Raw genomic sequence first — 14024 nt, forward strand, 5'->3', positions numbered from 1 at the left:
ATTATATTCTTTATTGGAATCAGTTGTGTTTCGACTTTTGATAAAGACTAGTTTAATAATCTTTTTATTTTTTTTTATTTCAACAATGGTGAAGGCCGCAATTACTGCAGCAGTGGAGAGCCTTTTTTTTTCTAGTGGCTTGGGAAATTCTTAATAACTCGAGCAGAATTAAATATTTTCATCTGAAAATTTCAAATTTTTTTCATTATTTACGCAAAAATGTAACGTTTCATGCAGTAGTTTTCAAAAAAAAAAAATCCCAAAAATTATTTTTTTTAGGGGGTCAAAGTGGTTATGCCCCTTATTATTAGAGAACGCAAAGCCACAAATACACAAAGCAAAGATATTGTTTATTCCAATTAAGTAGTATACAAAGCATAAAATAATAATAAAAAAATAACACATTTGACTAGATAATTACAATAAATGTTAATCGTAACCCTAAATATTTACAATTAAATAATGAATCTAAGCTACTGTTTATACTATCTGAGCATTTTATTTGTGATTACTGCTAATAGTATACATTGAAAATGTATAATATAATGTATAGTTATATAACTAGAAAAGAATTGAACTTTCAGTAGATGCCACACGCTCTTAGTTATTTGGTATTGAAACTAACCCTTAAAAATGACGAAACTACTCTATGCCATAAAAATTGGACGGACTCGGAAATATTTACACAAAATAACACACACCGATAAGTTTTTCTACCCACTATCAACTCGCTGACAAATACTAAAAAATTGCGTTAGTTTAAAAGGTGATTAGATCGATCGATCATGAGAGTGTGGTAGAGCAAGATGTATTGTCGGCTGTCAACTTGGATATGTCACAGTGAGTTCACTTTACCAGACCGACTTGACCATCTGATTATTAATAAGAGTACGAACGCCTCCGCTGTCTTACCTATACTTGTTTGCTGTCAAAAATGGTGTATAGGACGCGTTCAAGAATAACAATTACAACAAGTTTGCAGGGCTGGATTCGATACATTGTTAAACCAGGCTCGGTACAGTCCTGGACATTGATGCTTAAATAATTAAATGACAGTTCAATAATTGTAACTACAGCGTGTTTCAAAACGATTTTGGTCTAGTTAAAGGCGACTCAAATCGTTTTGAAGCGCGGTGTATAATTTTTTTTTGTTTTCCGCTGGCATATCCAATAATCCCCGCATTAAAACACACTCATGTTCGCGGGTTTAATTAGAGGCCGATGTCAGTCTGATATGTCAACTCGATGCTGTCACGCTCATCAGATTAGGCCGTGGCTTGAGCCGTTATAATTATTATCTGTCTAGAATATCGTGTCAACTAATTGATGTTTCAATAAAAAAATATATTACAATCACGAATAAAACCTCCATTTTGTAATGTGTCTTATAATTTATGTTAAACCGATCCAAAACTGACACGGAAAAATTCGGAGGATTTGAGCTTCTAAACAAGAGACATCGCTTGGAGTATTTGTCTAAGACACCTGAAGGCAGGTAAACTAGCATCATTATTGATTTATTAACTCTAATAACCCCTATATGGCAGTTTATAATTCCGAATAAAATTAGCAACATCTCCGCACTAATTAGCTTAATAACACGAATAAATATTGTATAAATTATTACAAAAAGTAGTACGTTTCTCAAAAGTATGTACACTGAAATATATACAGGGTGGTTATTCCGGTGTGTTGCTATCTTCGGTGTGGTTACCACTGGAATCTTCCGCGGAGTCTCCATGAGGAGCGTTGTTATTTTGACCTCTGCATTTGGGACACACGTCTGGGGTTCCATTGCAGATGTACATCTTACCGCATCTGGTGCATTCTTCTTGTGGATCACCTGTAAAAAAAATAAGGATTACCAACCATAGAACCCGAATTTTTTCCCACGGGGTTGGTCACTTCAATTATGGCGGTCAAATTTTGCCTATTATAATTTCAAATGTTCTCTGCTAATGCATTATAAATTGGTGGAATTCAAAATGGGCCACCTCAGGCTAGAATTATAGACTAGGCTAATGCGACTAGACCTTCCAGAAATTGTTCCCTGATACGTAATTGCAGGGACACCAACCTGATTATAGTATTTTCAGTGTCATTTAATTTCCAGTGCAGTGCTAGGGCATCGGTGCGGTTATCGGAAACTTGAGAATTATGAGAACGGTTGGCTAACCTGATCCACGCGTTTTTTTGGATTCAACTAGAGTTATTAATTAATGTTTTTTATCAAATTTCGTGTTAATTGAAGCTTCCATGAACTTAAATAAAAATCGAGTGCAATTTCCTTTCATAAGCATGAATTATTCGATGTCTGATCTTATTTACGACCTACACGACACTGCTTAAGCTTCGAAAAAATTTATGAATATTCACAGTTTATTGTGAATAAAGACCACACCCATTTATTTTATAAAATTATTGAAATAGTTGTCGATGTTTACATGCATTGGTCATATCTTAATTACGCGCAACTTTGTAATTTAATAAAAGTGTCGAATGCAAATGCTGGAATTATTTATCGAGTCAATTAACTAGGTAACTACAGATCTAATAAATTTAGAGCTTACCCTCATGGGTCTTCATGTGCGCGCGTAAATTGCAAGCCAACGCGAACTTCTTGTTGCAGAGGTCGCAAGCGTGGGGTTTATCACCTGAAAAATAGAGAAATTATTGGACGATTCAATTTAAACGAACATCTTCTAGACAACGACGAAATTGATTTAATTAATTCAAACCATTGTGACTTTTGATGATTTCTGTCAATAAAAAGCGATCAATTAGGGATGACTATTTCGGTCGAACCAGATTATGTTAACGAGCTCCGTGTTTTATCATATAGTTCCCAATCAATAATGCATGAATCGATTAATTATTTATGATCGATCGTTCATTATCGGAGTGATTTTTCTCAACATAATAAAATAAGTAAAGTTGCTCTCATTGAAGTGGTTTTGTCGATATCGCAACCGAGTTTCTAATAAGAGTTTCACAACCTTTAATGATACGATTAATTAGCGCGACATTTAAAGGGCAACTGATTGATAATTATCGATAGATGACTTTTTGCGGGATAAATACAAAGACTTTGGGATGGCATTAATATTAAAAGATAAAGAAATGGATCCTGCAAACTCGTATAGAATTTTAAATGGTGTCCCGGGACTTTTTGCAGATAGATAAGATCCGGACGCATAACATAAATATTTCATAGTGTCGGATGAGTATGGTCTTAAGACGAGATAGCACATGAACGAAAAATCGGCCACTTTTTCAGACGCCGAAACCGGACTGTCTGCGACTGACGAAAGAGCGTTTTTGCGGCTTTTTGGATTTCGAGATTTTTGGTGCTTCTTCAAGTTTCAAACTACGCAAGAATTCTTAGATTTTCGCTTCATTAACACTGCTTAAAGTACTTTTTAATCCTCCAAAAATGGTACTTAAATCCTCATCTAAATAGTCTCATTTTCTCCATTTGACTAAAACTATCTAAACTTTCTTCCATTTCTCTCAAATTTTAGGCAGAATCCAAATTTTTAACGCACGTCACGAAATAATTGAGTTATGACCGTTTGAAAGTCGGAAATTTGATTGTTTCGACATAAAACTTCACGAATTATTGTGTCAAACTTTTACGGTCGAATTCTCGCTTATTTTTTAGAGTAAACTAGAGTTACAGTACATTAGTGTACGCAGAATTTTCCGCAGATTCCAAATCTGGGATTTAAATTCAGATCCGACAACAGATAACTGAGTTATGGCCATCTAAAGTTTCGGAAACTTGATTTTCATTTTTCCTCATTTTTTGTAATTTTTAAAGTTAAATATTTCGGAAATTATTAGAGATATTGAGATACGGTTTGCGCCATTGTTTTTCTAGGCTCATTTTACATTAGAAAATGTCCACAAAAGCTTAAAACTCGATAGTCGATTTTTCGCGAAAAAAAAATCCGACTCAAACGATGAAAATTTTTCATTTTTTTTATTTTTGGCCATAACTCGTAAACTATTTCTCCGATAGATCTCAAATTTGGCAAGTAGATAGATTTTGAGCTCCTCTTTCGACTGATGTATAACTCAAAGTTATTAAACGTCGTTTTTATTTTGAAAACATTGATTGAAAATCATCCGAAAATGACGTTTTCAAAACAGTTTTTGGCCAATGCCTCGTTTATTCATAAAGCAAACTCAACAAATTTAGGCTCATTTTTCGCAGAATGTCTCGCTGAAGCCAAAAACATAATAATTTTTGAAATTTTGTCCACAAATAACTGAGTTATGGCCGTTTGAATTTTTGGGTTGTCGCCAGAGGGCCAATTTTTTGAAGGTTTGAAACAATTCATGCTCGATATCTTAGAAACTGTTTCAGATATTGAAATGCGGTTTGCGCCATCGTTTTTCTCGCGATTTTTTACATAAAAAATAATTTTTTGATTTTCCAAAAGTCAAAAGTTGCAGTTTTTCGCAAAAATTAATGACTAAAACTGTAGCAAAGTTCTGCGACAGACAAAAGAAATGACGTTTTTGCAACTTTATGGATTCATTAACACAAATTAAAGTCCTATTTAAACCTCCAAAAATGGTACCTAAATCTGTATCTAAATAGTCTCATTTTCTCCATTTGACGCGAAAATTTAAGAAGATTATCTTCTGACCACAACGATAATGACTCTTACCACCCCAATCGCTCCCAAGAAACATAAGCCGAATATTTACCACTTTTTCTAGTGGGGATCAAATTATCATATTTATCAAAACTCGGATGCCCAGTTCGAACATCTCAGTGAAATGAACATGTCCAAGTCCAACTTGCAAGAAGTGTTAAGTGAGTTAAAAGTGCACCTAAAATCTCTGACTTTTCGAGATCCGTTCATTGACGCAGTCCCGAAAATGAGCACCAAAAAGTACCAAAAGTACGACAGATTTTTAGTCAACATTTACAACACAAAGCCTCCATCATCAAGGTCAATGAATCGATCAACTCTGACTAATTTATTTGACCAGTCCGAAAAGAACAAACCCAAAGTCGATAAGAGCCGCAAAAACAATTCCGTGAGTAAACACAATTTGGTCTATAAGTAAGTTAAGTTAAGTAAGTTTTAATTTGCAGCCCAGAAAAATGACAGAATTCTTGTTGTTGCGTGGTCGACGAGACGTTGAATGCCTCAAAATGAAAGAAGCGTCCAAAATAATTTCACATCTGAGTAAACACCCTGGCTTCTGGACAGAGAAGCTCGTCGCCGAAAAAGTGCTTCTGGAGAGTGGTAAGTCCGCCTTGTCCTCTTTAAATTGGTGTTGTAAATGTTCCTCCAGGTCGCCGCGTGGAGATGTTAAAACGAAGAATCAGCGAAGACTACGTCTCGGTCGGCTCCAAAGACGTGAGAGTTGGTTCTCTCACGTTGTCTAATTTTAAATTCAACGTGAAGACGTCCCGGATCAAACGAAGCGAAACTTTGTACTTTGTCTTGGTGCTCACGAACGACGACGAGGTTAAAGCGTCGAGTATCCAAAGAGGAACGGGCGAGATTGCCTTCAACGAGCACTTCACGTTTCCCATCACTCTGAACTTCAAGATAAAAGTTCAGGTGTATTGTTACCGGATGAAAGATTCGAAGTTTGTTCTTCCGTGGAAAACTCCCCGGAAATTCTCAACAATGAAGCTCCAGTACAAGAATCTCAACACCTCGAAGTTCGAAGAAACTTCGATTTTGAAGACGTCGTTTCAGCTGTGGGGGGAGGTGGAGGTGGTGGCGTCCAACGTCCACCAGAAAGCCTGGAGTTTTAGGATGAGTGAAACCTCCACTTTGGAGAATTTTGCGATGTTTTCTGTAGAAACCGCCAACTTTAAGATTGAGAATAAGCGGCGGGGCTTCGCCACAATGGGGGTCGGAGTCAAAGACACTTTTCTTTGGGATCGAAGGTGGTGCTCTTTAAACGGACACTCGATGATGGTGTTCTCTTCACCAAACGATGAAGATTTAGTGTCGCCTCTGATCACATTAGACTTGTCTCAATGTTTGGGGGACAAAATAGAAGAAGCTCCTCGGGAGGTGTGCAGCCGGAGAAGATCCATCCTCATTGAGACTCCCCAAGAAAAGTACTTTTTTATGTTTGACACCACGGAGGAGTTGAGAAGTTGGCTCAGGGACATAAACTTCGTCCTCGAAGCTCTTAGATTTAAGAATTGTAACAATTTGTAGATTTTTTAACATGTAAATATATCCAGCCGTACACTTTGATTGGTGATTTAAATATTCGTCGTATTCAGTAAAAACTCGTTTGAGCAGACGGCGTTACATTATATTCAAATGTAGGACCACCAGTCTTTGGACGTCACAGATCCATCACTACCATCGTTGTCGCCGGTTAAAATCATAAACCATGGCGGTTTTTTCTGGTACCATTGTATGCACTATTAACAATACCAATCAGAATTTAATAAAAAATAAGAAATTTGTTGTGTTATTATCTTGGCAAAAACAATCAGATTGCGGGGGTATTATTTATGTGCGAGATGGACGATAATGTGCATAGTCATAGCCAGTAATCGAAGACGGCGGCCTCTTTACTGTAGGGGCGCCGCCCTACTTCACTTCCACTGCTGCTGCTTCATTGCCCTCTAATTAAAAAGTAAACAAAAATTATACACCCAGTTTATCAAACAATTTCTCATGCAGTTCGACGCAATGATTATCTTGAAACGAGATTCGAGCGCGATTACTGCGAGTGGGCGAATCCGTGAAGAGGTTTTCTGCAGGATTCGTGTTAATCTAATCATTTCATTCTAGTTCTGACAAAGAGTAATTTTTTGCACGCGCGGAAAACAACAGGGGAATTTCATTTTTTTCTTGCTTTCCGGAAGCTCCAAATAAAGTTCGATTCTATGAGGTGAGAGACATTTTTCAAATTTTATGACTAAAATCATATAAACTTTTCTCGATCGATTTCTCGCTTATTTTTAGAGCAAACTTAGATTAATGGAGCTCATTTTACGCAGAATTTCTCGCGGAATCCAAATAATTGAATAATGGGCGTTTAAAAGACGGAAATCAAACTTCACAATTAACTATGTCAACATTTTGCGGTCGATTTCTCGCTTATTTTTACGAGTAAACTTGGGTTATTATACATCAGTGTTCGTAAAATTTTCCGCAGATTCCAAATCTGGGATTTAAATTGTGATCGGACAACCGATAACTGAGCTTTGGCCGATCAAAGTTTCGGAAAGTTGATTTTCATTTTTCCTCCTTAAATATCTCGGAAACTATTAGAGATATTGAGATGCGGTTTGCGCCATTGTTTTTCTCGGCTTGTTTTACATTAGAAAATGTCCTCAAAAGCCCAAAATTCAATAGTCGATTTTTCGCGAAAAAAATTCCGACTAAAACGATGAAAATTTTTCATTTTTGTTTATTTTTGGCCATAGCTTGTAAACTATTTGTCCGATCGATCTCAAATTTGGCCACTAGATAGATTTTGAGCTCTTCTTTCGACTGATGTATAATTCAAAGCTATTAAACGTGGTTTTTATTTTGAAAATATTGATTGAAAATCACCCTTAAATGACGTTTTCAAAACAGTTTTTGGCCAATGCCTTGTTTATTTATTGAGCAAACTCAACAAATTTGGGTCTCATTTTACGCAGAATTTCACGCTGAATCCAAAGCCGTGAGAATTTTTAATTTTCGTCAACAAATAACTGAGTTATGGCCATTTGAATTTTTATGTTGCCGTCAGAAGACCAAATTTTTGAAAGTTCGAAACAATTCGTGCTCGATATCTTAGAAATTATTACAGATATTAAGATGCGGTTTGCGCCACCGTTTTTCTCGTGATTTTTTACATAAAAAATAGTTTTTTGATTTTTCTGCAGTCGAAATTTGCAAATTTTCGCAAAAATTTATGACTAAAATTATGCCAAATTTTGGATATCAATATCTCGCTTATTTTTTAAAGTAAACTTAAGTTATTATACATCAGTGTACGCAAAATTTTACGCAGATTCTAAATCTAAGATTTAAATTCAGATCCGACAAGGAATAACTGAGTTATGGCCGATCAAAATTTCGGAAACTTAATTTTCATTTTTCCTAATTTTTCCTAATTTTCAAAGTTAAATATCTCGGAAACTATTAGAGATGTTGAGATGCGGTTTGCGCCATTGTTTGTCTCGGCTCATTTTACATTAGAAAAAGTTCTCAAAAGCCCAAAACTCGACAGTCGATTTTTCGCAAAAAAAAAATCCGACTCAATCGATGAAAATTTTTCAATTTTTTTATTTTTGGCCATAATTCGTGAACTATTTGTCCAATAGATCTCAAATTTGGCGAGTAGATAGATTTCGAGCTCCTCTTTCGACTGATGTACAATTCAAAGCTATTAAACGTCATTTTCATTTTGAAAACCTTGATTGAAAACCACCCTAAAATGATGTTTCCAAAACAGTTTAGCCTATACCTCGTTCATTTATTAAGCAAACTCAACAAATTTGGGTGTCTCATTTTACGCAGAATTTCACGCTGCATCCAAAAACATAATAATTTTTGAATTTTTGTCAACAAATAACCGAGTTATAGCCGTTTGAATTTTTGGGTTGTCGCCAGAGGGCCAAATTTTTGAAGGTTTAAAACAATTCGTGCTCGATATTTCGGAAACTATTTCTGATATTGAGATGCGGTTTGCGCCACCGTTTTTCTCGCTATTTTTTACATAAAAAATAGTTCTTTGATTTTTCTACAGACGAAATTTGCAAATTTTCGCAAAAATTCATGACTAAAACTATGCCAAATTTCTGATATCGATATCTCGCTTATTTTTTAAAGTAAACTTAAGTTATTATACATCAGTGTACGCAGAATTTTACGCAGATTTTAAATGTAAGATTTAAATTCAGATCCGACAAGGAATAACTGAGATATGGCCGATCAAAATTTCGGAAACTTGATTTTCATTTTTGCTCATTTTTCCTAATTTTCAAAGTTAAATATTTCGGAAATTATTAAAGATATTGAGATGCGGTTTGCGCCATTGTTTTTCTCGGCTCATTTTACATTAGAAAAAGTTCTCAAAAGCCCAAAACTCGATAGTCGATTTTTCGCGAAAAAAAATCCGACTCAAACGATAAAAATTTTTCAATTTTTTTATTTTTGGCCATAACTAGTAAACTATTTGTCCGATAGATCTCAAATTTAGCGAGTAGATAGATTTTGAGCTCCTCTTTCGACTGATGTAGCTATTAACAGTCGTTTTCATTTTGAAAACATTGATTGAAAATCACCCTAAAATGACGATTTCAAAACAGTTTTTGGCCAATGCTTTGTTTATTTATTGAGCAAACTCAACAAATTTGGGTCTCATTTTACGCAGAATTTCACGCTGAATCCAAAGCCGCAAGAATTTTTAATTTTCGTCAACAAATAACTGAGTTATGGCCATTTGAGTTTTTGGGTTGTCGCCAAAGGGCCAAATTTTTGAGGGTCCGAAAACATTTTTGCTCAATATTTCGGAAACTACAACAGATAAAAAAACGGCTTTTGTCATCGTTTTTCTCGTGATTTTTTAGCTAAGAAATCGTTCTTAGATTTTCCAAAAGTCGAAAGTTGGAGTTTTTAGGAAAAATTCACAACTAAAACTGTTCTAAAACTATTATTTCGGTTATTTTTGGAGTAAACTTGTGCTATTATAGCTCATTTTACGCAGAATTTTGCGCGGATTCCAAATCCGGGCTCAAAATCCACGTTCGGCAACAAATAACTGAGTTGTGGCCGCTTAAAATCTCCTAAAGTAAATTCTTAGTAAATACAATTGTTTTGGAAAGGCATATTTGCAGGAGAAAGGTTAATTTAGGCATAATGCGGCGTTTCACAGTGAGATCTTCATTTCGCAATCACACAACCATCGAAATTTCGAGCGGAAAATTTGAAATTTTACATTTTTAAATTCAATTTTTTACTAACGCCGTAATAACATAGAATTCTAAAAATAGTTCTCTCTTGATCATAATCCGCCAATTAACCCGGTACTAAAACATATTGCGCGTATTTCACTGTCAGATCTAATTAATAACAAGTAAGAACAAGATGATTTGTTCCAACATTGTTGAACTGCTGCAATTACTATTATTAATCATTATTTTAGAAATATGGCAAAAACTAATTAAAGTAATAATTAATTTTACAGTTATTGGAAGTCGAGCGAGATCGACAACCAGTCCTGAATTGTCTTCTATGAATTTTAACTAATTGGAGGCAGCAAGGAATAATTTTAATGCAGATATGTTGTAATTAAAAAAAAATTAAGTCCGACAGATGGTTTCATAATAAGATGAGATAAGACGATGCAAACAGGTGTAAACATGATTTATTCGATTTTCAATCCTCTAGGTCTTCTAGTGCCACCGAAAAGGCGATCGATTTGCCTACCGCCATGCATTGTCTGTGAAATAAAGAGCGCATTTATCAGTTCTGAATCAGCGATAATAGCGATAAGAAAGCATGCGGGTTCTCTTCTTCCGGATATCTCATTCCGTTAGGAAAAATCGTCCAACTAAGTACATAATTATGATTTTTCTTTTATTTAATGAATCGTAAAAACGGCAAATTATGCTAAGTTTGCATGATCAGGATAATAATCCTCAGGAATTCGAAATTTCCAATTTGTAAGTTGCGACATAACCGCGATCCTACCAGCATCTGATATGGTTGTATATAGTGCCAATTAATGATTATGTAGTAAAAGAGGTAATTAGAGTTGTGTACGTTGCTCATGTGGCATTGAAAGAATTTTTAATAATTAAACATCGGAATAAACAGCTTGTTTCACGTCCGCTTGTCGCCGCGCTGGCATTACTCATTCATTTGCACCTTGCACTCGCTCATTTTTCTATATTTCCATAAAACACGTCTTATCGCGGCGAAATTTAGGGTCTGGACTGGCAGCAGACAACTGGAAGATATAAGAGGTGTGCGTGTCTATGCAGAGATATAAAACAGGTAGACCTACACAGAATCCACTAAAGGAGGCTATCAGAGTGGTACATAAAGACGGCCGACCGACATCACTCTCCGCGATAACACGCAAGAGATGTTAATTAAGAAATGAAGCTACCGGACGCTTAATGAGACCCATGGACAAATTAAAAATAAACCAGTCCGAACACAGGACTCCCTTTCTTTATTTCATTTACAATTAAATCACCCGACGTTTATGGCCGAGCTGAAAGCGAAACGCTTTTTTATTGGTTACAGAGGCCTTAAGAGAAAAGCCAGCAGGTGCTTATCGACTGGTGCAACTACGAGCTCTCATAATAAACATTACATGCGTGGTTTAAATTAAATCATCCTAAAATCAGTTTTTAGGAGTTTTTCTTTCGATTGATGTATAATTCAAAGGTATTAAACGGCGTTTTCACCTTGAAAACAGTGATTGAAAATTACCCCAAAAAGAACTCTTTGAAACAGTTTTTGCTCACTGCTTCGTTTATTTGTGAATCAAACTCAACTTATTTGAGTTCATTTTTAATTTTCGTTTACAAATAACTGAGTTATGGCCGTTTGAATTTTTGGGTTGTCGCCAGAGGGCCAAATTTTTGAAGGTTCAAAACAATTCGTACTCGATATCTCTGAAACTATTTCAGATATTGAGATGCGGTTTACGCCATCGTTTTTCTCGCGATTTTTTACGTAAGAAATAATTTTTTGATTTTTTAACTGTCGAAATTTGCAAATTTTTGCAAAAATTTATGACTAAAACTATGCCAAACTTCTAATATCGATATCTCGCTTATTTTTTAGAGTAAACTTAAGTTATTATACATCAGTGTACGCAGAATTTTCCGCAGATTCCATATCCGGAATTTAAATTCAGATCCGACAATAAATAACTGAGTTATGGCCGATCAAAATTTCGGAAAGTTGTATTTCATTTTTTCTCATTTTTCGTAATTTTTAAAGTTAAATATCTCGGAAACTGTTTGAGATATTGAGATGCGGTTAGCGCCATTCTTTTTCTCGGCTCATTTTACGTTAGAAAATGTTCCCAAAAGCCCAAAATTCGATAGTCGATTTTTCGCGAAAAAAATTCCGACTCAAACGATGAAAATTTTTCATTTTTTTTATTTTTAGCCATAGCTTGTAAGCTATTTGTTTGATCGATCTCAAATTTGGCCAGTAGATAGATTTCGAGTGGCTCTTTCGACTGATGTATAACTCAAAGCTATTAGACGTCGTTTTCATTTTGAAAACTTTGATTAAAAATCGCCCTAAAATGAAGTTTTCAAAACAGTTTTTGGCCAATGCCTCGTTTATTCATTAAGCAAACTCAACAAATTTAGGCTCATTTTACGCTGAATGTCACGCTGAATCCCAAAACATCAAAATTTTCTGACAAAGAGCTAATTTTCTGCACGCGCGGAAAACAACAGGGGAATTTCAATTTCATTTTTTCCTTGCTTTCCGGTAGCTCCAAATAAAGTTCGATTATATGAGGTTCGAGAGACATTTTTCAAATTTTATGACTAAAATCATATAAACTTTCCTCGATCGATTTCTTGCTTATTTTTAGAGCAAACTTAGATTAATAGAGCTCATTTTACGCAGAATTTCACGCGGAATCCAAATAATTGAATTATGGGCGTCTAAAAGACGAAAATTAAACTTCACAATTAACTATGTCAACATTTTGCGGTCGATTTCTCGCTTATTTTTAGAGTAAACTTGAGTTATTATACATCAGTGTACGCAAAATTTTCCGCAGATTCCAAATCTGGGATTTAAATTCTGATCCGACAACAGATAACTGAGTTAGGCCGATCAAAGTTTCGGAAAGTTGATTTTCATTTTTCCTCATTTTTCGTAATTTTTAAAGTTAAATATTTCGGAAACTATTAGAGATATTGAGATGCGGTTTGCGACATTCTTTTTTTCGGCTCATTTTACGTTAGAAAATGTTCTCAAAAGCCCAAAATTCGATAGTCGATTTTACGCGAAAAAAAATTCGGACTCAAACGATGAAAATTTTTCATTTTTTTTATTTTTGGCCATAACTCGTAAACTATTTGTTCGATCGATCTCAAATTTGGCCACTAGATAGATTTTGAGCTCCTCTTTCGACTGATGTATAATTCAACGCTATTAAACGTGGTTTTTATTTTGAAAATATTGATTGAAAATCACCCTAAAATGACGTCTTCAAAACAGTTTGGGCCAATGCCTCGTTTATTCATTAAGCAAACTCAACAAATTTAGGTTCACTTTACGCAGAATTTCACGCTGAATCCAAAAACATAAGAATTTTTGAATTTTTGTCAGCAAATAACTGAGTTATGGCCGTTTGAATGTTTAGGTTGTCGCCAGAGGGCCCAATTTTTGAAGGTTCGAAACAATTCGTGCTCGATATCTCGGAAACTATTTCAGATATTGAGATGCGGTTTGCGCCATCGTTTTTCTCGCGATTTTTTACATAAGAAATAGTTCTTGGATTTTTTAAAAGTCGAAAGTTACAGTTTTTCAGGAAAATTTTTGACTACAACTATGTCAAATTTCTGATATCAATATCTCGCTTATTTTTTAGAGCAAACTAAGTTATTAAGCATCAGTGTACGCAGAATTTTGCGCAGATTCCAAATCTGAAATTTAAATTCAGATCCGACAAGGAATAACTGAGTTATGGCCAATCAAAATTTTAGAAACTTGATTTTCATTTTTTCTCATTTTTCCTAATTTTCAAAGTTAAATATTTCGGAAATTAATAGAGATATTGAGATGCGGTTTGCGCTATTGTTTTTCTCGGCTCACTTTACGTTAAAAAATGTTCCCAAAAGCCCAAAATTTGATAGTCGATTTTTTGCGAAATAAAATTCCGACTCAAACGATGAAAATTTGTCATTTTTTTTATTTTTTTTTATAGCTTGTAAACTATTTGTTCGATCAATCTCAAATTTGGGCAGTAGATAGATTTAGAGCTCCTTTTTCGACTGATGTATAATTCAAAGCTATTAAACGTCGTTTTCATTTTGAAAATATTGA

General features: G+C 34.9%; 2 protein-coding genes across 2 annotated transcripts in view; one reads left to right on the top strand and one right to left on the bottom strand.

Annotated features, from left to right (window-relative positions):
* Window positions 1-1579: 1579 nt before the first annotated feature.
* LOC148169086 (uncharacterized) overlaps window positions 1580-14024 on the bottom strand; it is a 100092-nt gene continuing 87647 nt past the window's right edge. The window contains exons 6-7 of the mRNA XM_088045543.1: window positions 2571-2654; window positions 1580-1843 (exon numbers count right to left, since the gene is read on the bottom strand). Coding sequence (XP_087901669.1) covers window positions 1680-1843; window positions 2571-2654 — 248 coding nt within the window. The 3' untranslated portion in view covers window positions 1580-1679. The remainder of the gene's footprint in view (window positions 1844-2570; window positions 2655-14024) is intronic.
* On the top strand, window positions 4781-6223 carry LOC148169087 (anillin-like). The gene is made up of 3 exons (XM_088045545.1): window positions 4781-5052; window positions 5111-5264; window positions 5314-6223. Exons 1-3 carry the CDS (start codon window positions 4789-4791, stop codon window positions 6198-6200), a joined length of 1305 nt encoding a protein of 434 aa, XP_087901671.1. The 5' UTR covers window positions 4781-4788; the 3' UTR covers window positions 6201-6223.

This window comes from Gnatocerus cornutus, chromosome 9, assembly GCF_029298725.1.
Source record: "Gnatocerus cornutus isolate USDA-ARS CGAHR chromosome 9, icGnaCorn1.1, whole genome shotgun sequence".
Taxonomy (NCBI): Eukaryota; Metazoa; Arthropoda; class Insecta; order Coleoptera; family Tenebrionidae; genus Gnatocerus; species Gnatocerus cornutus.